General features: G+C 41.5%; 1 protein-coding gene across 1 annotated transcript; it reads left to right on the top strand.

Annotated features, from left to right (window-relative positions):
• Positions 1-1,837: 1,837 nt before the first annotated feature.
• Positions 1,838-16,236, top strand: CYP4V2 (cytochrome P450 family 4 subfamily V member 2). The gene is made up of 11 exons (XM_005149054.3): positions 1,838-2,048; positions 4,893-5,005; positions 5,859-5,944; positions 7,223-7,413; positions 7,847-7,916; positions 10,055-10,181; positions 11,829-12,020; positions 13,468-13,570; positions 13,916-14,050; positions 14,207-14,386; positions 15,995-16,236. The coding sequence occupies exons 1-11, from the start codon at positions 1,838-1,840 to the stop codon at positions 16,168-16,170; spliced, it is 1,584 nt and encodes a 527-aa protein (XP_005149111.1). The 3' UTR covers positions 16,171-16,236.
• The last annotated feature ends 5,428 nt before the right edge of the window (positions 16,237-21,664 follow it).

Below are 21,664 nucleotides of genomic sequence, written 5' to 3'. Positions count from 1 at the left end.
ATTTATAAAAGCAAAGATTCACAAACTGAAATTCAACACTGAGAAAATAGCTCTCCATGTGAAAAAGGAATGCTAATCACAATCTGGTAGAAAACTCCTCTCGTACAGAACATCCTTCAAGGTTCGTAATGATTGCAAGTCTCAGTGATGTAATTAGGCCTCACACATACGAGACCTCTGATTTCTTCTTTCTTGGGTATCTCATTCCAGTACAGCTGCTGCCTTTTGTTAGCAACATTACCACTGCCAGCTGCTGACAGGATTTTGCAATGGTGTTTGTTCTAATATGTTCTCTACTGCTTTCCCTGTGGCTTTTCACTCTGTCCCTGCTGTTTCACTGTTCCTCTTTTTTCTATCTACAGAAGGAGTTATGAGCAGTTAGAAACACAGATTTTGACTCAGAATCACAATTCACAACTTCATCCAGTTATCAGCTTCATGAAGGCAACAAACTTCAAGGTTTCTTATAAAGAAGAGAGCATAATTACTCAGCTGATCTCTACAAAAGGTGAGCCTCTTAATCCTGCAGGCATGCTTCCTTCCTGGCATGTCACTGGAACAAAAGAGAGGACTGATGGCACAGGGTATGTACCTGCTACTTTCTGTTATAAACCATTACAGATAACAGCAGGAAGGACAGAATTAATTTCAAGGTGTTTACATTGCAAAAAATTGCAACAGTCAGTATTTATGATGAAGTGTTTGCTGGGAAATTGCAGGAACAAAGTGCCAAAATTTACTCCCCCTCTGCTGCCGAGGATCATTAGCCATTCCTTAGCTTCTGATGTTCTGAGGTTTCTCTGTGTTTCTTACCTTAAGGTGGTTGCTGTTGGTTTACTAAAAATGCCAGTGCAGTCAGTGCAGTTGATTTTGGCACAAAGCAGATGGCAGAAACATGACTGTGTCTGTAAGAAACTTCTGTGGTATATTCAGGGAATGAAGCCATGGTGTCTTTTCACCAAACTTCTGTTTGGTCATAAGGGTTTTTTGAGCATAGGAGGCTTTGAGGAGCAGGCAATCAGCAGCTCTGCAGCAGTAAGAGACCCTGGATCCTCCTGAAGCAGGAACGGCAGCAGGGCCTATGGTGTGTATGGCATCACTGCCCAGGCACTTTGCAAGTTGTGGCACAGGTACTGGTGCTACCAGTTGTGTTACTGACATCCTTTAGCCTGTGACTGAGCATTCAACAGTTAAGATCAGTAAAGGCTATTTGAGCCACGAAGCATGAGCATGCTTTGCAGTGCTGCCCTTGATCGTGGGTCTGTATGGGCTCTGGTTTGTGTAAACCGTTGAAGCAATCCACCCAACTGAGGGAAAGCACTCCCCATCTGAAGCACTCGAAACCCTTCAGGCATCATGTTGAAGATCACTGGAGCAGTTCTGTATGGCAAAATGGTGGTCCCTGTACACCTGAAAACAGATGTAGAGACACAATGTTGAGAAAACCCATCCTTCCCAAAGCAGCAAAAACATGTTTGTTTTTTTTTTTCTCTTGACAGCAGTTTGTGTCTTCTTTCTGTGACATTGCACAGGCCTGCAAAGAACTTCCTCGTTCTTCACTTGAGTCAAAGGAACTGAGTGAGGGCAGGGAGACAGCATGGTTCCCTGTGGCTGTTCTGCTGTCAGGCAGTGCTTGCAGGCAGCCTCTCCACACACGTGCTTTTTACATCCCTGTTTATTTTCCTGGCAGGAAGCTGCCCTCAGGGCCTGTGTGACAGCTCCGCCTCCTCCTCTGGTGCCTTGGTCCTGGCACCCTCAGTTGGGTAGAGGCAAAGCCGAGTACGGGACTACCGATAGCACTCGATCAAAGATTACAGCAGGAGGCTGGGAGGTAGTGATGGGGCTCATGCAGGGAACGGGAGGGGGACCCCAGCTGCTGCAGTTGGGGACTGGGGTCATCGCTCTACTGTTGGCAGTTGTGGCTGTGAGCTCCCTGCCCTCCCTGATGGATTACTGGAGGCGATGGTGGGTACTGAAGCCGATACCCGGTGTCAGCCCCTGCTATCCTGTGCTGGGAAATACTCTATTCATGGAGCGGAAGGGAGAAGGTAAGGGCGGCTCATGCCGTAGCCCAGGTATGGGGGGGTCCCTGAATTGCGTGGGGCTTTGCAGGAGGAGCCAGTGCTGGTGAGGTGCTTGGGTGGTTGAAGCGCGGCTGGCTTGGAGGGGGGGGGAGGTGTTGTGTGTGCCATTGCCTTTAGGTGTCTCTGGGCCTTTGGGCAAGCTGAAGAGGGGAACTGTGTGAAAGGTGAGCAATGGGAGGGAAAGGAGATACGCTGCATAAATGTGGGGTTGTTACCAGTCAAAGGTTAGCTGGAGGTTCAATCCAAATGTGGCTTCCAGATGGTGGACTCAGACTTATTCCCCGTTGTTGGTGGGGTGGAGCATGAATGCTGTGGAGTTTGTTTTTCCGAGAGGGAAGCATGCTTTGTGCTCTCTCAGGAAGTGCTGTTTCACAGCACAGAGTACTGTGTTGTGTACCCATGGCTGTGATCCAAATGAAGGTTTTGCTTGCGAAGGAAAAATAGCTTAAATAATTATCTTCCTCAAAGTGAGCATGTGCGAAGGACTTTAGCATGCTGAATTGCTGGGTCAGTTTCAGAGTTAGTTATGCCTCAGCTTTCTGCATTAGATGCAAAAGAACTTGCTGAGTATTTGTAGTACATCCCTCAAAAGCAAACCTTTCTGTTTTTGCATTGATCAACGGTACGTTCTTTTTGCCAGAGAGCTTGAGTGAGCTCAAATGAGCTACGTGTTCTTTTTTTCATTTGATACTTGGTTTTGCACAGGACCAGATCCCTTGAGGAGTCTGTGGTATGAAAGTGGCTCTGACTCTGCTGTTAGCGGACCAGCAGATTCTTCTGGGTGTGTTTTGTGATGCCTGTGTATACCGATCTGTGCTGTGCACATGCATTGCTGGCTATGCGATCCATACCTCCAGGTGTGCTGCCAGAAGAGAGAGCAGCTGTGACATGGGAACATGGCAAAGCCAAGGACAAGTACAGCATGGGCATGCACGTTGCCCAGTGCTGACATGTGCTGAGATGTGATCCCTGTATTTGTGAGGGTACATGCTTGCATCTTTCTTCCGGATCCCATCCTGTATAAGGGCAAGCAGCTTTCCCTGAAGCTAACTTTGGGAAAACAGTAGCAGGATCATAGTCAGGATGTGTATATGAGCCTGACTATGACACAAACCTTTTTTTCTGCCTTTTTTATTTTTTTCCTTCTTTTAAAATCTTCTTAGAAATAAATAATAATAAAAATAATAACAATGTCAACAAAAAAAAATCCATTGCTCCTCTCTCCAAAAAGCAATTTGATGGAGACTTTAATGTTGTATGGAGTCTGCCATCTCCTTTGTTAGCAGGAGTTGCATAGCCTCCATGCTTCAGTTGAGTCAATGACCACCTGTCTTTGTTCTCCTTTAGTTATGTAAAAATGAGTGAAGTTTGTGGTTTATAATATTTTTCATTAAATATGTAGCAATTAAGAGGTATAGGTTTTAGAAAAAGAGGAGAAGGTTTTTTAGCAGAAAGAAAAATGAGTTGTCATCTGATGGCGATTTTATTTATTGATATAGGTAGAAAAAAGCTGTGAAATTATGATATTTTAATTATGGTGATGTTAGAGAAAATGTTTTAAAAACAGCAAAATAATCTGACAATCTTAAGCCTTTTGGATAAGGTGTTATTATTAGAACTTTGCCTATGACTAGGGACTGATTTTTGGTGTTTGTTAGGAAGCTAGGCTTTTTTCATTTTTTCTGGGGGACCTTTGGCTTTTCATCCCTGCAGAGGCCTTAGAGGGAGTCATGTATCATTTAATCTGGTTTCTGAAAAGGTGAAGGCATGTATAATCCTTGAACATCCTGATAACTGCCACCTCCTCTATAACTGTAAGGTGAATGCGGTTGCCCTCTATGATAAGAGCTGGATCTATGGGCAAGGGAAGAGCAGTAGATGACATTTAATATGATTCAACAAGGTCTTTTATACCACCTCCCATGGTTTTGGTATAGTTAAACTAACAAGATGTAGACTGGATACGTGTATAATAACGTGGGTGGAGAACTGGCAGGATTGCTGATCTCACTGGTATGAAGTGCAGCTTGTGGCTTGATAACAGTGGTATCTCTCAGGTGATCTGTAGCATAAATGATCATGTGAGTCTGTGCCCTTAGAGGTGGGAACATCTGAATTGCCAAAACCACAGTGGCCCTATAAAGTGGCCCACTTTACCCTCAATAAGGTTTCTAAAGGGACAAGAGTGGAGTTTAAGCTGGAGCAGCCAGATGTCAAAAGCTGGTGTAAGGGCTCAAAAAATTTTCTTCTGGAGTCCAGCTATCAGAAACTAGACATTTCAAGTGATATTGATTTATGTTCAGTGCTCTGCCACGACTGTGCATGACATCACTTACATGTGCACCACAAAGGTGGTACCTGGCAGTGAGGCTTCAGGTGGGAAAAGGCTTGATGCTGTGTTTGGAAAGTAAAGAAGCATTTTGATACGGCATTTTGGCTAGTGTCAGATGAGCCAAAACCTAAGCATATCCTTGATAAAGTTTGATTTGTCTCTTAACTGTTACAAAGAGTATTGCAATACAGAAAGCCCAGGCTACAGTGCTTGGAGACTGCTTAAATCAAGCTGACTTATTTACAGCTAGGAGAGGTTTCTCTAGAATAGAGTGCTTTCAAGGGTGCAGCTATAAGGAAACAGTTCTCCAGTAGAGCTGATAGCTAGGTACAAAATACACTGCTTGGTTATAGTAGCAAGATAAAACTACAATAAAAACATAATTACAGGGTATATGGTGAAAAAACAGTTCATTACAGAAGTCCTGCTTATTCAGCAAAACCTTTAAAAAAATCTAATCTGCTTTTTTCATTGAGGTTTTTTTAAACAGCTACAGACTTATGTTGAAGAGTTCAGGAGCTGTCCATTGCTGAAGCTTTGGATAGGACCATTGCCTGTCATAGTTTTGTATCACCCTGACAGTGTGGAGGTGAGTGTGCTAGTCTCCTGTCTATTCTACTGACATGCAAAGCAGTGTCCAACCTGTTAGTTTCTATTGTCTCAATGTAATTTTTGCAAAAAATAAAAGTTCTTGGACTGATTTTACTTGAGATGGTCCTTGAGCCAGTGCTAGAGAAAGGGTGAAAGTGGAAGAATAGAAAAAGTTTAGCCACAGAAAAAATAAATGCTGAAGATGGCCAGCAAATGAAAGCATCAACTCATTAGGTTTTAAAGCATCTCCTTTAGCTTTGTATGAAAGCTTCTGCTCCCAAGATCAGAACAGAGAAACAAACACAAGGGAAGACTGGACCACTGATACCGGGATAGGACATTATGAAATGCAGGTTGCAGTGCCTTGTGTCTAACTGAAACTTGGTGGGTCTGTCTCAATGGCATGAAATATAGTTGTTAGTTTAGTTAGTGGCAATGATTGTCCTCGAACTGGGAAGATAGAGTTGTTTCTTTCTTGGAGTGTTTATTGAAAAGATGGTACTTCTTGTGAGTTTGATTGAGGCTAAAAACCATTAGGTTTTCTGTGAGCTTTGCCTGGGACTGTAACACAAGTTTTTCTTTTTCAGGAAGATAAGTGAAGTGGGATTAGTAGGTTTTGAGTGTTTCATTTGTTTCTCAGGATTGGGGTATTTACTGAGACCTGAGGGTATGAACTCAATGTTGCCCCTGTGTAGCAGCTTGTACTGAAATATAGTGCATTTTACTGAGGCTTGGGACATTTCTATGGAGGAGCCAAGTTTGCGTGAAGTATCTTAGCTGCAGAAATCTCTCTCCATCTAATAAGTAATGTTTTTTTCCTTTTCATTTTTTTTTTTAATTTTTTTTAACAGGTCATCCTGAACAGCTCGAAGTATATAGAAAAATCATACATGTACAAATTCCTGCAGCCTTGGCTGGGCACTGGACTTCTGACAAGGTATAGTGAATTGCAGGTGTCTTGGTGTCCTTTTGGAATCTGCAGGGTATATGACATGAAGAGGATTTGGTGGCAGGAATGCTCTGTGTATCTCTGGACAGAGATGAAGATGATACCTGTAGAACTCTTACTCCTTGTGGTGGTCTTGATTTCTCTTTAGAAGCTAATATCTGATAAAAAAATCTTTTGGCATAATGTGTTTCTTGGCAAATTTGGCCATTGTGTTTTGTCAAGAGGTTTGAAATAAATGTGGATTTTGGGAGGTTGTATCCTATGGCAAGTGGTGTTATTTAGTCTGCAATGGTACAGGCTGGATGTTTTGAATACTGTGATGTATATGAGGTGGTTGGACTGTGGCAGAACTGCATCTGTGTGCGTTTCTTATCTCAGCTGGTGGCACTGCAGACCAGTAGGATGGGCCTGAGATTGGTGATACTTTGGGGTCAGATGAGAGAGTATCTTAACTCTGTCTTTCATTTCTCTCATGAAATGAAGGCTTGTAAGAGGTGAGCCTGGGTGAGAGTGCAAGTGAGGAGTGAAGAGAGGAAGGAGCAGTGATGTAAAGGATGATGTCCTCTGGTCTTGGGATGGTCAAGTAGGGTTTGGTCTGGATTATGCAGATATTAAAGAGTCAGCAAGGTGCCTCTGGTGTAAATTGCCTCTGCTGCCTTTGTGCCTCTTCGGTGTTTTTATGAAAATGTCAAGGTGCTGCTGTTAGCAGTGGAGCTTTGTTGCCAGTTTGGGGCCCTCAGAGATGAACTCCTTGTGCTTTGTGATGAGACCAAGATATAAAGTAACTAGACATGGAAGCAGTCAATTGGGTAATGCCTGTGGACTACTTTAGTTCTCTGCAATCCTCATTTCCTAGTCAGTGGATGAAGAGCTGCGTGGGTGGTGATTCACAGAGACGATGCAATTAGCTGAGGTCTTGATCCTAAATAGCTGGTTTGTCCTATAGATGAGTTCTACTCCATCGTTCTATAGAGAAGAGATTATACACCGAGCAAGCAGAGGCTGTATTGCCTGAAGGCTTGTTGGCATCTCCTTTTGTTGAGAGCAGCTGTAGAAATAGTAGTTTGTATTTTGAAGAGAGCTGGAGCAAGAAATATTGCTATTCTAGGAAGTGCCATGGACAACTTGAAGAACCATCTACAGCACGTCTGTCTGTGAAGGTGTTTCAGGCTGACAGTTTTTTTTACTGTATACTTACTGTGATGATGAGGATTTTATTTTTGCCTTGGAGTTTTTAACCTTTCCTTCTCCTTGTTAATTTTGCAGCACTGGAGACAAGTGGCGATTGCGGAGGAAGATGATAACTCCCACATTCCACTTCACAATCTTAACTGACTTCCTAGAGGTTATGAATGAACAAGGAACCATTTTATTGGAGAAACTTGAGAAACATGTTGACAAGGAACCATTTGATGTCTTTCTGGACATCACTCTGTGTGCCCTTGATATCATCTGTGGTAAGTCCTCTTCAGTTATGTGGTGGGGCTGTGAATGATGCAGGGACTCATGAGTACAGCTGTGCCTCATGTGTCGTGTGAGGAGACGATTGAAGAGGAATATTGCTGCATGCTGCTGCACATTGTATGAATGCATTTCTGTCCTCCCAAGGCCATCCTTTTCCCTAGGGTGTCTTGTGTGCATCTGAGCAGGTGAGTTTGTGGGATGGGCAGGGCAGAGGTAGCAATTGGAAGTGAGGTTGTGTTGAGGAGCAGAGTTCCTGGGAATGTAAGTATAAAGCAAGCTCATTACCTGGAAATGGATATGTGTATTCACCTGCTCAAAGGACAAAGTGGTGACTATCAGAACCTGAGAGCAGTAGTAACTTATTGTGTACAGGGATTCTGCATTCCACTTTGTACTCGTGAACCATTGATTATTTCCTCCTCCCAGAAACAGCAATGGGCAAGAATGTGGGCGCTCAGGAGAATAAGGATTCTGATTATGTTCGTGCTGTCTACAGGTAAATGGACATTTTCCTTGGCTGCTTTGTAGTTGGGTTGGAGTTGATGCTACTGGTGTCAAGAGCTCATCTGCTATGAGCCACAAACTCAGTTCTTCCACAAAAATGCCCCAAGCCTCAGTATAATGCACTATATTTCAGTACAAGCTGCTACACAGAGGCAACATTGAGTTCATACCCTCAAGTCTCAGTAAATATCCCAATCCTGAGAAACAAATGAAACACTCAAAACCTACTACTACGACTCCTCTTATCTTCCTGTGCTGATTGGCAGCTGAACATTAGCCAGCTTGCGCCCACACAGCCAAGAAGACCAACAGCATCCTGGACTGTGTCACAAACAATGTGGCCAGCAGAAGCAGGGCAGTTATCATCCCCCTGTACTCAGCACTGATGAGGCTGCACCTTGAATGCTGTGTTCGCTTTGGAACCCCTCACTACAAGGCAGACACTGGGGTGCTGGAGCATATCCAAAGAAGGGCAACAAAGCTGATGAAGGGTCTAGAGTGTAAGTCTTATGAGGAGCAGCTGAGGGAACTGGGGCTGTTTAGCCTGGAGAAAAAGAGTCTCTGGGAGAAGGGGAGATCTTGTTCTTTACAGCTATCTGAAAGGAGGTTGTGAAGGGGGTCATCTCCCAGGTAGAAATCAATAGGACAAGAGTAAACGGCCTCAAATTGTGCCAGTGAGGTTTAGATTGGATGCTAGGAAGAATTTCTTCCCTGAAAAGGTCATCAAGCACTGGAACAGGCTGCCCAGGGAAGTGGTTGAGTCACCATTTCTGCAAGTACTTTAAAGAAGTGTAGGTGAGTGTCATGGTTTAAACCAAGTCCCCCAACTCCCGGAGAGTTAGGAAGGAGAATCCAAAGAATGTAGCCCCCACAGATTGAGATAAGAATGGTTTAATTGCTAAGGCATAACACAAAACCCCTACTGCCATTTACTACTACAAATAATAATGATACAGCAAACAGCAAGTGAAAAGAATACAACACCCCACCAGCCACTGACCCATAACTCACTCCACCCTGCCCGGCTGAGCACCATGTGCTCCCTCCTCCATTTTCCTCTAGAGCTTCACCCCTCCAGCTCTCTCTCTCCCAGTATGCATCCTGGGCATCACGTGCTATGGTATGGAATACCACATTGGCTAGCCTGGGTCAGGTGTCCTGTCTCTCCTTCCTCCCGGCCTCCCCTCCTCCACCTGGCTGGAAAAAACCTTGAACAAAAACACCCTCAAAACATGCTCAAACCATGACAGTGAGGCACTTAGAAACATGGTTTAGTCATGGACTTGGCAGTGCTAAGTTAATGGTTGGACTCCTAAGGGTTGGATGACCTTAAAGGTCTTTCCCAACCTAAACAATTCTATGATCTCACCCCTAGCCTTTGATGGGGCTTGTTGAGACAGGTGTATAACAAAAAAGGGGTGGAATTAGAGGGTTTGATTGTCATTGGTTGCTTGGTCTTTCCCAAATTGTACTGGAAGTGGGCGCAAAGTTAGCCTAAATTTAATAATTACTCCTCGATGTCTCTTTTTGTAGCCAAAAGTATGTGCAAGAACTGAATAGTAATGACAATCAGCCCTTCCAAATGTACTCCAGTTGCTCTGTTGGAGCATACTTGAATTTTCATATTCCTTAAGTACTTTCCATTTTCTGTTTGGCATTTGTATTATCTGGACAGTCAAGTCAAGTCAAATATAATGCTTTCAGAAGACTGTTTGATGTCTTGGGGGAGATATTTTGGAACCCTCCCTGACATGAGTAGTATTTTCAGGATGTATGCATCTTTTTCTTCATGGTCAGTGCTTTACTGTTGTGGAGTAGGACTGGACTGGAGAGCTGAACATGTCTGTTTCAAGAGGATTCCAACTAAATGAGAACACACTCTCAGAGATCAATGCGTAACAACATAAATCATGGTGATGCTGGGACAGCTGACAATTAAAATCAGGAAACAAATATGAACAGCCTTCCCTTCAGATGAATGGGTTTAAACCCACACAATATGTTAAACTCCACTGGGGGAAGTAGATTTTTTTGTTGTTGTTGTTCTTGAAAGTGTGCTGTAAATTTGCCTTTGGGTTTTGGTATTTTTTGTTCAAGGAATGTTCTGTGATGTAATTCTTGTGTCCCTAGGATGAGCGATCTAATCCAGCAACGACAGATGAGCCCATGGCTTTGGCCTCATTTTGTATATTTGCTGTTCAAGGAAGGAAGAGAGCATGAGAAGAACCTCAAGATCCTTCACAATTTTACAGATACAGTATAGATTTTTTATTTTTTTTATTTCTTTTAATGGTACATTTTAGTTGTTGGAATGAAGACTTGCACTCAGTAGAGTGTCCAAATGATGGTGAGGCTCAGCTCCCTTAATATGCATATATTAAAAGGAGAATATTCTCTCTGTTTCAATGCTGAGGAATTCCCTGAAAAGAAGACAACAACTGACTTTGCTGTCAGGAGCTCTGTTGTATGTAAGCAAAGGAGTATACAACTCCAAGGGAGTAACAGGGCTTGCAGGTCCTTGACAACCAAAACAAGCAACACAAATTCATTGAACTGTTTTTCTGCCCCAGATCCTCCACAACTGAATTGCCTGCAACAGCTCACTGCCAAGTCTGTAGCAGTAAGCACAAGGTTCTATGTGGTAATACCACTTGATCCAGCTCTTAGAAATTGCAGTCTGTATTCATTTTCCCCTATTTGGAAGAGAACTGCTGAGATGAACAAACCAATGGAGGTCCCCATATCAGCAGTAAGATGCTTTGACACAGAAACCATTAAGCATATATCACTGACTTGGCATAAAATGCATCATTCTATCAGCATATTGGACTGTGCATGTAACACTCCTTTCTCTCACCAATTAATTCCCATGCTATTCTTGCCAATGGTTACCTTCCCAAATCTAGTGTTAAAATGTTACCAGAGAAGCTGCTTTCCCTGAAAGAGATGTATGTATCCCACAATGTAATTTTATCAATGCCCACAACAAAGCAAATAATCTCTGAATTTTCACTACATATAATAATTCACATTGCATTGTTTTTGAGTAGTTCATGTTTTTCTTCTTTCTAATGGGAATTGCAGCAGTGTGGCACAAGAGGCCCTTAAAGGGACCTAAGGTAATGCTTTCTTTCCATGATGGGATGCTGCACTGAATATAGGAAGCTCAATCTTAGAAAATTTGGGAGCAGTAAATAATAATATCCCTTAGAAGACAAGGGAGCAGTAAATAATAATATCACCTAATGTATCGCTGAGACAAAAGGTGGTTCAGATGTGTCTTCATATGTATATGTTCAGTGAGGGAAACATTGTGTGTATATATAACAGTATTTTTTTCCCCTGTTCAGTGTTTCTTTGAATATAATTACATACTCTACAGCCTTTATTTTTAAATTATGTTGTAGTTGCTGAGAGCAATACCAGTTTATTAAAGGGTTTTGTTCTGCTGTTATGACAGCAGTGGTGACAGCATGAAATCTCTGTCACTGGGGCTGTGTTTCAACCTAAAAAGGGAAGTTCAAGCATTGCTGTCATACTGAAGAGAAGTTGAGAAGCAGTAGTAGTTCCAGCTATGCTATGTGTAGTCCAGATGTCGGGTTGTGGAGTGTCCTGGCTTCTCTTCAGTCTGTCATCCCTTTCTTAGTTATTGGATAGAGACTGTCTTCTTCATGGTAAGTCTGTTCAAATCATGGTGATGTTTTGTGATTTGCCTTCACAATCAGTGTGTTCCAGATTTTCTGGATGTGTTTACACTTCTTGATGATCAATGAGTTATTTGCATGTTTTGACTATCTATTTTCTTGGTCTCACAAAGGCTGTTCAAGGTTAGGACAAACCTGTGTGATGTAAGACTGCACATGTGCTGCATGCATCATATCCAATTTAATGGTTCTGATCTCAGGTTATTGCAGAAAAAGTTGCAGAACTTGCAAATGTCAAGCAAAAGAAACAAGATACTGATGGCAGCTGTGAAGAAAGTGGATCCAAAAAGAGAAAAGCTTTCCTCGACATGCTGCTGAATGCAACAGATGATGAAGGGAACAAACTAGACTACAATGATATTCGTGAGGAAGTGGATACTTTCATGTTTGAGGTACCCAAGGAAACTATTGGTTTGTTGGTTGGGAGGGGGGTTGTTTGTTTGTGGGGGGTTTTGCCTTGTTTTGTTTTTTTCTTTTTTTTTTTTTCCTTTTTTCATCTCCCCCCAGAACCTGAGATCCTGAGGTTCACCATTTGCAGGTACTGACTCTTCCTTAGTTCAGAAGGTTGCTTTTAGTATTAAGTAATTTTAGCACTGGAAGCCTAAGAGGAAATGTCTGTAGGATAGAAACTACTGAAGGATAGAAACATTTGAACCAGTACCCTGGCAAAATGTTGGACAATATATATGTGGCAGGCCCTGCCTGTGTGAGCAGGCTCTATTCATGATAGCAGGTGAATAGTGAGAACTTAATAGCTGATGTGGGCCATTGATTCTCAGCTCCTATTATAAACCTTATTAATGTGAAAGAGAGCTCTAAATGGTTTTAATGTTTTGCCTTGCATTTTGTCAGTTCTCCTCATGCTTTGTCCCTTCATGTTGACTATAACCTCCTGGTTCTGTCATCAACTGTGGATTGGTGTACTGTCTTCTCACGTCTGGTTCCCTGTCCAGTGAAAGATCTAAACAAGTCTTTCACAGGTCTTCCACACACCTCCATTATGTGAACCTGCATTCCATCTCAGAAGACCTAATTCAGAGTCGTATTACTGCTGATGGGAAGAGAGCTTCTCTAGGTTGTATCTTAACATTCCTGTACTACTCTATAGCTGGACTTTGAAGAGGTGCGGCATCTTGAACTTCCCAGCAAGTCCACGTTTTTAGAACCAAAATCCTTTTTTGGTCAACTTTTCCCTTTTTTGTTCTTTTTTTTTTTCTTTTTTTTTTTTCCCTGTTTTGGGGTTTTGTTTATTTGTTTGTTTGTTGGTTTTGCTTGAGTTTTTGTGTGTGTGTGTCTATTTGTTTTGGTGTTTGATTTTGTTTTCTTGGTTCCCCTTCCCTTTGTTTCCTTTCCAAGTTTTTATGAGGTGCTGAGAACAGTAATAGCTGATCCCCTTCTCATAGGAGATGAAAAAGTATTCCCTTCTATGGTCAGTGTACTGTGTCTCATTAGACCCTCTTTTGGATAATTTTGTAAAGTTTACAGATTGTGTCCATTGTATCTCTCCTGTGATAGTCTTTGGCCCGTCGGTAATCAAAAGGTGCATATACATCTGTTTCATTGTGTAGATATACTGATGGTTCATGCAACTTGTGGAAGGTAGAGGAGAGGTTTGTTTGCTTAGGTTATTTCAGTACTTTTCCCTTTTGTTTGGTTTTCAGCCTGACAGAATCATGGGTAGAGTTCTACACTCTTGTTTTGGTCTTTTTTTTCATGGTCATGGGGTTAATATTGTCACTTTTTATCATTTACTGCTTGTGTATGTAGGTATTTACAAAACTTACTTGTGCACAGGAATGGTGTTGAAGTGAATGTCTTTTTGTAAATCTGGACTTCTAGGGCCATGATACAACAGCAGCTAGTATGAATTGGGCCCTGTACTTACTTGGACATAATCCTGAAGCCCAGAAGAAGGTTCACAAAGAACTGGATGAGGTGTTTGGTATGTTTCTGTTTCCCCCTTCATTGCGGTTGTGGTGGTGGTTGCATTTGTGAGTGGGGATGTGTTACATTATAAGCCTAGATGTAGAAGGGGAGGTAGGAACATGCCCTGGGGCACTTCTGGAGCTTTCAATAGCTAGAGGTGATTGGGATGCATGCCAGAAGGTCTGTAGGAGAGTACAACCAACCTTATGTCTTTGGGGAAGGCATGCACGTTTAGTCAGTGTGTGTCACCTTTTTCTTTGTGCTCTTGGTGCATAAGTTCCTGGAGGGAGCTGGAATGAGTTTTGTGAACCAAAAATGGGGATTTTTGGTCTTGTTCATCCTCCTATTTCTTTCTGGACAGGCAACACTGAGCGTCCCATTACAATGGATGATTTGAAGGAGCTTCGATACCTTGAGTGTGTTTTGAAAGAAGCCCTTAGGCTCTTCCCTTCAGTTCCACTGTTTGCCCGTGCCTTGAGAGATGATTGCTCTATTAGTAAGTAGTGTCCTGAGTCTGCCAGTCCCATCCTGCTAGCATCAATCCAAAGTATTTCCCAAGTAAATGGCAGCACTGTTTTATTTTTCATCATGATGTTGTATATAGAAAGTCACTTATTTGCTGTTGTTTTAACCCTTTCCCTTTTCTCTTTAGGAGGATATCAAATACCAAAAGGCACAAATGTTGTTGTTATAACTTACGCCTTGCATAGAGACCCTGAGATCTTCCCTGACCCAGAGGAATTCAAGCCTGAGCGATTCTTGCCTGAAAATTGCAAGGGAAGGCACCCATATGCTTACGTGCCCTTCTCAGCTGGTCCCAGGAACTGCATTGGTATGTACTGAAGAGGAAACACTTGCAGTGTGTAGCATGGTAGCTGGCAGCAGCATCTGTATGAGAAATGTAAGTTTTGATGTGCCTGCTGCTCATGTCCTGTTCTCTCCCAAGCTGCTGCTTCAGCCCCACCTAAAATTCTGGGCAGTGTCTCCCCTGCAAGCCTGGTGCTTGAGCTGACACATTGGTTCTTCCCCAGGGTTTCCTTTCTTCCGAGGGCCAATGTCTGTCACACTGATGTTTCCTCCCCACTAACTGTGCAGCCTGGCAGCATATTAGTGGGCTCCTGTGTTAGGATAGGATTGCTTCCAAATTTCTGATTCTCAGTGCCAACAAGACAGAGCGAGAGAAGGCAGATCTCCTGTGCTTGCTTTGCTCTGTAAACTCATCTGTTTATCTCATGTTCTCAGCTGGGTGTCCCAAAGATGCAGTCTGCAACTAATGTATTCTTTCCCTCTTTCTGATGCCATTGGTGCTCTGTTGTTTTCACTGGCGTTCTAGAACTTGTTAGCTCTTCAGGTGGTACTGAGATACTTGGCATTTGTCTGAGATAAGAGTAGGGGCATGTTATTAATATAGCAGAACACATGAAAAGACTGTTCCCTTCACTGATCTTAAGTGCAGATGAGGAATATTCAGCAATTGTCATGCCACTTACAAAGCAATAAATCTGATTTCTTTTGGTTTTTTTTTTTTGTTTTATTTGTTGGTTTTTTTTGGGGGGTGGGGTTGTTATAGTTTGTTTATTTTTAATGAGTGTTATTGGGAGGAGGCACCCTTCCCATAAAAACAGCAGACTAGATCTTCCCATGTTTCAAAGAGGAGTCTAATTTTACATGTCTAACTAGTTCCTGGGTGTACAAGAACATGTGCAGGAGAGGTGATTCACTAATATCATTGCAGTAATAAATCACTGTGTACATATATACAGATACTCATCTGTGCATCTTATACAGAGGGGAGAACAGAAAAAGTTTTGAGTACTGAATTTTGTGTCCTTGTCCTGTTTTCAGTGTAGTTTAAATGAGCTGCCTGGATTATGGTGACACTCTTTGCTTTCCCTCACATTTCTCTGTTCTTCCTTTTCCTTCTCCACCTTTCTCTGAAGTGTAAAATGAACTTTGCCCTCTGTGTTACCAAATCACTGATGTGTGTGATGCTTAGTGTTGATTGAAGGAAGGTATGTCTATCGTTCTGTTGGAGTTGTATCTCCTTTGCTCCTCTGCATATATGGATTTGTCTCTTCTCACAGTCCCTGTGCTGTATCTTCTCCTGCATCCATTCCCTCCCATCAAGTCTATCCAAGAGACATGACAAGGCTGTGTTTTGTATTAGTTCCATGTAAAATGCTGACTCTGTGCTCTTTGAGTTCTATGTACTATGGGAAGGGAGGTATGCTGTGAATTGTCCCAGGAAGGCCAGAGTTATCATGCAGGGAAAAGTATTCGATTGAGAAGTCAGTTTTGACCTAAATCAAGTTCTGTTCTCAAGGCACAGTTCCTGCTGTTCTGTGTTCCATGGGGTATCACTGTGAGCATGCAGATGCAGCAACTGTTGATAGAACCCAACAATAGCATCTTTATTTTTTTACTGCCCTGTAATTTGTAGGTCAGCGTTTTGCACAAATGGAGGAGAAAGCTCTTCTAGCTCTCATCTTACGACGCTTTTGGGTGGAGTCATGTCAAAAGGCAGAAGAGCTTGGTATAACTGGAGGACTGATTCTTCGCCCAAATAATGGCATCTGGATTAAGCTGAAGAGGAGGCAAAATGCTGGATCAGAATGAGAGAAAATTCAAGATTTTTTTTTTCCTAAAAACTTACAATCTCTAGGCTGAGAAATGTTTTTAAATTGGGTATTTTGATGGCAGTCCAGCAATTTGTTGAAACCAAAGTCATTACTGATTGTTTCCTTAGAGAAAATGTAATAGCCTTAAATTGTTCTACTTCTCCAGTTCATATGAACTTAATGTTCATCTTTGTAATGCAAGTGTTTAAACGTTAAATCACAGAGCCTTATCTACTCAAATTAAACTATGTTCTTAGAAGAGTGCAAACAAACTGAATTATGGTAGTCACGGTTATGAGTGTGATGAAGTGATCTGGTTATATTCTATAATATTTGTGAGGTAACTGATAGTCTCAAACCTTTGTAATGCTGTTTGGGGTTCTTTGATTCTGAAAGATAGAAGCAAACAATTCTTCCACTTGGCAAATTTTGTTTAAGTCGTGGTTTAAACCAAATCCTCACAGTACTCTCACTCACTCCCCCCCTTGCTCCCCCAACTCCTGGAGAGTTAGGAAGGAGAATCCAAAGAATGTAGCCCCCACGGGTTGAGATAAGAACGGTTTAATTGCTAAGGCACAACACAAATCACTACTGCCATTACCACTACAAATAATAATGATAAAGCCAATAACAAGCGAAAAGAATACAACACCCCACCAGCCACCAACCCATAACTCACTCCACCCTGCCCGGCCGAGCACCGCGTGCTCCCTCCTCCATCTCCCTCCAGAGCTCCACCCTTCCAGCTCTCTCTCCCAGTTGCATCCTGGGCATGACGTGCTATGGTATGGAATACCTCCTTGGCTAGCCTGGGTCAGGTGTCCTGTCTCTCCTTCCTCCCAGCCTCCCCTCGTCCCCGGCAGAGCACGTGCTCAGAAAAGGCCTTGAACAAAAACACCCTCAAAACATGCTCTCTATCAAGCAACTGCTCCCAGCTCAGAAGTCAAAACACAGCACTGCACCAGCTACAAGGAGAGAAAATGACTGCTACTGCTCAACCCATGACAGTTTATCTGTTTTGGTGATGACTGCATCTATGAAAACAGAACAGACATCTCAGATAATTTCACTTCTCTTTTGAAGCATTTACAGTAGTTCTTAACCACTGAGTGCTCTGAATTATTTTTTAACAAAGTGTACCATAAGCATTAATCTGTATAATCATACCATGAAATAGTGTGCAAATTACGGACAGGAATTCATGTTGGCAGAAACACTGTATTATTACAAATTTGAAAATAAACTTCTTCTATGCCTCAGTATGGAATGAAAATATATCTGTAAAACTCACATGTCTGGGTGCAGGTAAATTAATGATGGGTAACTATTTCTAATCATCAGTTCCTCTAGGGTGATTAGTTGACCAGATTTTACTGTGTTAGTTAAAGCTGAAACAATGTGCCAGTCTGCTTTTGCCTTCTGTGGTCCTGAAGGAAACAGAATTTCTTGCTAATTGATGCTAAAAAGGAATCGCAATGATGGAATGAAGCACTTGTGAAAGTTTCTGACTGTACCTTCAGGACAGGTCAAAATCTGCAACAATCCACACAGCTGGAGAGCATACTCTGCATGACAGAGATAAGAACAGTCCAGGTATAACACAGAACTGCTACTACTACAATCAATAATAATAATGATAAGGGAAATAACAAGGGGAGAGAATATAAACTAAAAGGGGAAAGGAAAAAAACAACAAACACAAGTGATGTACAATACAGTTACTCACCATCCCCCAGCTGATGCCCAACCTGACCTGAGAAGTGTTCTGGGCCTTTTGGGTAACTCCCCTCAGTTTATATACTGGGCATGGCATGCTGTGATATGGGATACCCCTTTGGCTAGTTTGGGTCAGGTGTCCTGTCTCTGCTTCCCTCTGGCTTCTTTTGCCCCTCCTTACTGGCAGAACGTGGGACTGAAAAGTCCTTGATCAGAGTAAATATTACTTAACAACAATTAAAATTATCGGTGTGTTACCAGCACTGTTCCCAGACTAAAGTCAAAAACACAGCACTGCACCAGCTACTAAGAGGGAGAAACATAACTGTTAAAGCTGAAGCCAGGACACCTTTGAACTCTAAACCCAAGTATTACTCCTGAGTAATGGTTCATATAAGGTAATCTGGATGCTAATGATGGGGTGGTGCTGACTCTGAAATATGAGTGCCTTGCTGTAAGAAGTTGATAGCCTTGTCTCAAAAGGATAAAGATCCCTGTCCTATGGTGACAGAAAGGACACAACTTTGCACTGGGATGATGAAATAGCGTGAGTGTTTCTGGATCATGGTTTATAGACCTTATGAAGAAAACTGACAACAAACACCCTGTATGACCTCTTGGGTTGTGTTGCTTGAACGTGTCTCCAGGGCTGCCCCAGAGGCACTGGAGGTTTCTAGCCATCTTTACATAAACTGCTTTTTGGGCTCTGAAAGCTACATGTTTGAGACACATTCACGAGATGGACTACTAGTGCTTACTACGTATCTGCCTTTCTGAATTTAATCCTCATGCTGAGGACAAGCACTCATGTATAGGTGTTAGTAGTAGGTCCATACATACGTGATCTTACATGTCATCTGACTGATACTTCTCTTCCAGCAGGCAAAAGACTCAAAGAGCCTTTGAAGAATCCTACCCCACTTTCCTTCCTAAAAGTACTATTGGTGCCATCCCCTGCCAAACCTCCCAGTATAGTACTACCCCAGTTCATAGTCAGGTCATATTTGGAAGATAATCCTCATAGTTTGCATAGATTAAAAACTAAATTAACTCACTTTCTATAAGGAAAAAAAATAAAAACCATAATCTTCTGAAAATGGGAATTATCTCCCAAGTATAGCTCCATCTTTTGCTCAATTTCTGATCCATGCCTGGAGTGTAGCTTGTGGTGATGGAAAGTGTTCATTGAAAAATCAAATTATTTTGAGCAAAGAGAGGTAGTCAGTATGCCCAAACCTGCAGACCTAAGTCCAGGCTGGGATCCCAGTTCAGGGACACATAGAACTTACTCAAGTGTTACTGTTTGACAATTTACAGGACATGGTGGAGACACTGGACCCTTCTACATTGAAACATTCTGTCTGTCTTCTCTAATGTCTAACAGTAACCAGCAGCAGGTGTTTTAGCTACAAAGCAGCAAGGCCTTGTGCGGTTAATGTGATTATCTGTTTGTAACAAAAAAATTAAGCCCTTTTACAAAATGAAGCAAAAAATCCCCAGTGATTTATTGCTTAATATTTGCAACTGTCTTTATATATATATATATATATATATATATACACAAAAATATATCAATATTAATATTGTCTGGACTGATTTTATTTGGCATCTGGTGTGTAGTTATTTCTGGGTTGTATTTCTAGCAAGACTATTATTGACATGTGATTGCAGGATATAGAACTACAATGCTTCTTTTATTTCAGTACAATGTGCAATCCAGCACTTCCTAAAAATCTCTGAGTAACTTATTCTAGCCATCTTTTTGCAGCCATTTTGGGTGAAATTAAGTCAAACACAAGAAGATTGGCTTCATGCGAGAGTGGATTCTTCACTCAGACAGTGTCATCTGGACTTAGATGAAAAGGTTCCAGGTTGTTGATTGTAAAAAGGAAAGATCAAGATTTAATTTCTAGAACTTGGTTTAGCAGCATTATTTCACTCTGTTCTTTGTTATGTACATAATTATAGCCATGCAGAATTAAAGATACACAGAGAATGCTTTAGACTATTTGATTTGTTGCTGGTTTTGGGGGACTTTTTTTGGGGGGAGGGGGGTGTTGATTGTTTTTTTTGGGGTTTTTTCCCTACTGCATTCAGAACTAGGTTCATATTATTAGAACACCTTCTTTCAAAAGGAAGGATGTCCACAAAGCCATATCAAAATGAAACCCTGTGTTGTTCTTGTCTTGCTGGTAGCTTCCTTACCTCATGCCCTATGCTCTTCCTCTTGTTCCATGTCATGACTGTCAGGTATCTCATCACAGAAAGTAGATTTGCCTCCCATGTTGAAGCTGCTTTTTGAATAGGATTGCCATTAAGAGATGTGGGATTTTGTCTTATGAGGCAGAATTAGACCTGACTCAGAGTAATGTCCATTTATTCTTTTCCTGAGGTGAAACAATTCATTAATTCCTGACACCTTTGCAGATGAATGAGATTTTGCATAAATCACAGTGAGAATAGGCAGAAAGCAGTATCAATCTAATAGGTAATCGCACTGCCAGGGAGATTTAATCTTGAAGAACTTGGTGACATTTTAAGCTGAAGCAGGTTTTGTTTTGTTTTTAAATGCCAAGTCAAAATGCAATATTAAAGCAGAAACAAGCAATCCTTTTTCTTTCAGATGATTGATTTATATTTTGCATTTGTATCATCAAGAAACGTTTCCATTTTATCAGTGTTTTGATGAGCTATTCTTTTAACTCTGCTATCTGAATTACTGATTCCTTATTACAATGTCCTGATTTGGATGCCAGAATATTATTGATAGCTAAATGAATACAATGAGGGAATTCAGACAACAGTAATCTTATGTATGGAGCCTTTATGAGCCTAAGGAATGTTAAATGGTTTTGATATTCTAGGCACTTTGAATTTTTAGTTCTTCTAGTTTAAACCGTATAATCTCTTTGGATTTCAGTGAAACTCAGAAAAATTATAACAGCTGAGAATTTGTCTCAGCATATTTTATAATTTGCCCTGTAGTAAATATGTCCTATAATATAATAAAGAATAATTCATTCATGAATGTAGAGTTTGTAACACATTCTTGTCTCCATACAGAAGAGCTCTGCTGATCTGAACAGCAGTGCAGCTGTGTCGACAGGGGAGTGTTTGTCATGTGGGTAGCAGGCCTGCTGAGAGAAAATGCATTTATTTTCCAGCAGGAGCGTGCTTATTATGATTCTCTTTGAATAGCATTGCTTCCTTAGCTCTCAGATTTTCAAATCCAGCTGATGTGCATATAGATGCAGTTAAAATGATTTAGACTTTTTGAAGGAGTGTGATACCTAAATGTGAGAACTATTACTCTAAGGAAGTCTTTTTCATCTTTCCCCTTCCTCCCCCCCCCCCCCCCCCCCCCCAGTTTGCTTATGAAACAAAAAGGCATCACCAAAAGATTCATTTTCCTGAAACAAAGTTCTAGAACAGGGATAATGTATTACAGAAATGAAATCTTATAGAAGCTTCTGAAGAATGGATATGACTGCATATTGTATGATGAGACACATGATCTTGATGAAATTTATGACAAATCTGCCCTGTTTTTTTCTGCAGATTTGAACTGCATACCTTACTTTTCCAGAAGTGTGAGGTTGGCGTTTTCTTGAGGTTTTGTTTATCAATATTTGTTTTTTTGTTTATTATTTTGTTTATTATAATTTGCTTATTAATAAGACAGTAATGAACTGGAATAACACTTCAATATAGCTGATCTGGAAAGCCTGGATGAGAAATGAAAATGAAGTAAAAGTCCTTGGAGAGAATTTCTAATC

The sequence above is a fragment of the Melopsittacus undulatus genome, chromosome 7 (assembly GCF_012275295.1).
Source record: "Melopsittacus undulatus isolate bMelUnd1 chromosome 7, bMelUnd1.mat.Z, whole genome shotgun sequence".
Classification (NCBI taxonomy): domain Eukaryota; kingdom Metazoa; phylum Chordata; class Aves; order Psittaciformes; family Psittaculidae; genus Melopsittacus; species Melopsittacus undulatus.
Note: the sequence above shows the minus strand (reverse complement) of the source record. Positions and strands in the feature narration are given on the sequence as shown.

Excerpts from the sequence above, each read along its gene's own strand:
- CYP4V2 (XM_005149054.3), top strand. The coding sequence starts at position 1,838 with ATGGGGCTCATGCAGGGAACGGGAGGGGGACCCCAGCTGCTGCAGTTG. Across the intron at positions 5,006-5,858 it reads ATCACCCTGACAGTGTGGAG|GTCATCCTGAACAGCTCGAA; the intron begins GTGAGTGTGCTA and ends TTTTTTTAACAG. Across the intron at positions 12,021-13,467 it reads TGGATACTTTCATGTTTGAG|GGCCATGATACAACAGCAGC; the intron begins GTACCCAAGGAA and ends CTGGACTTCTAG.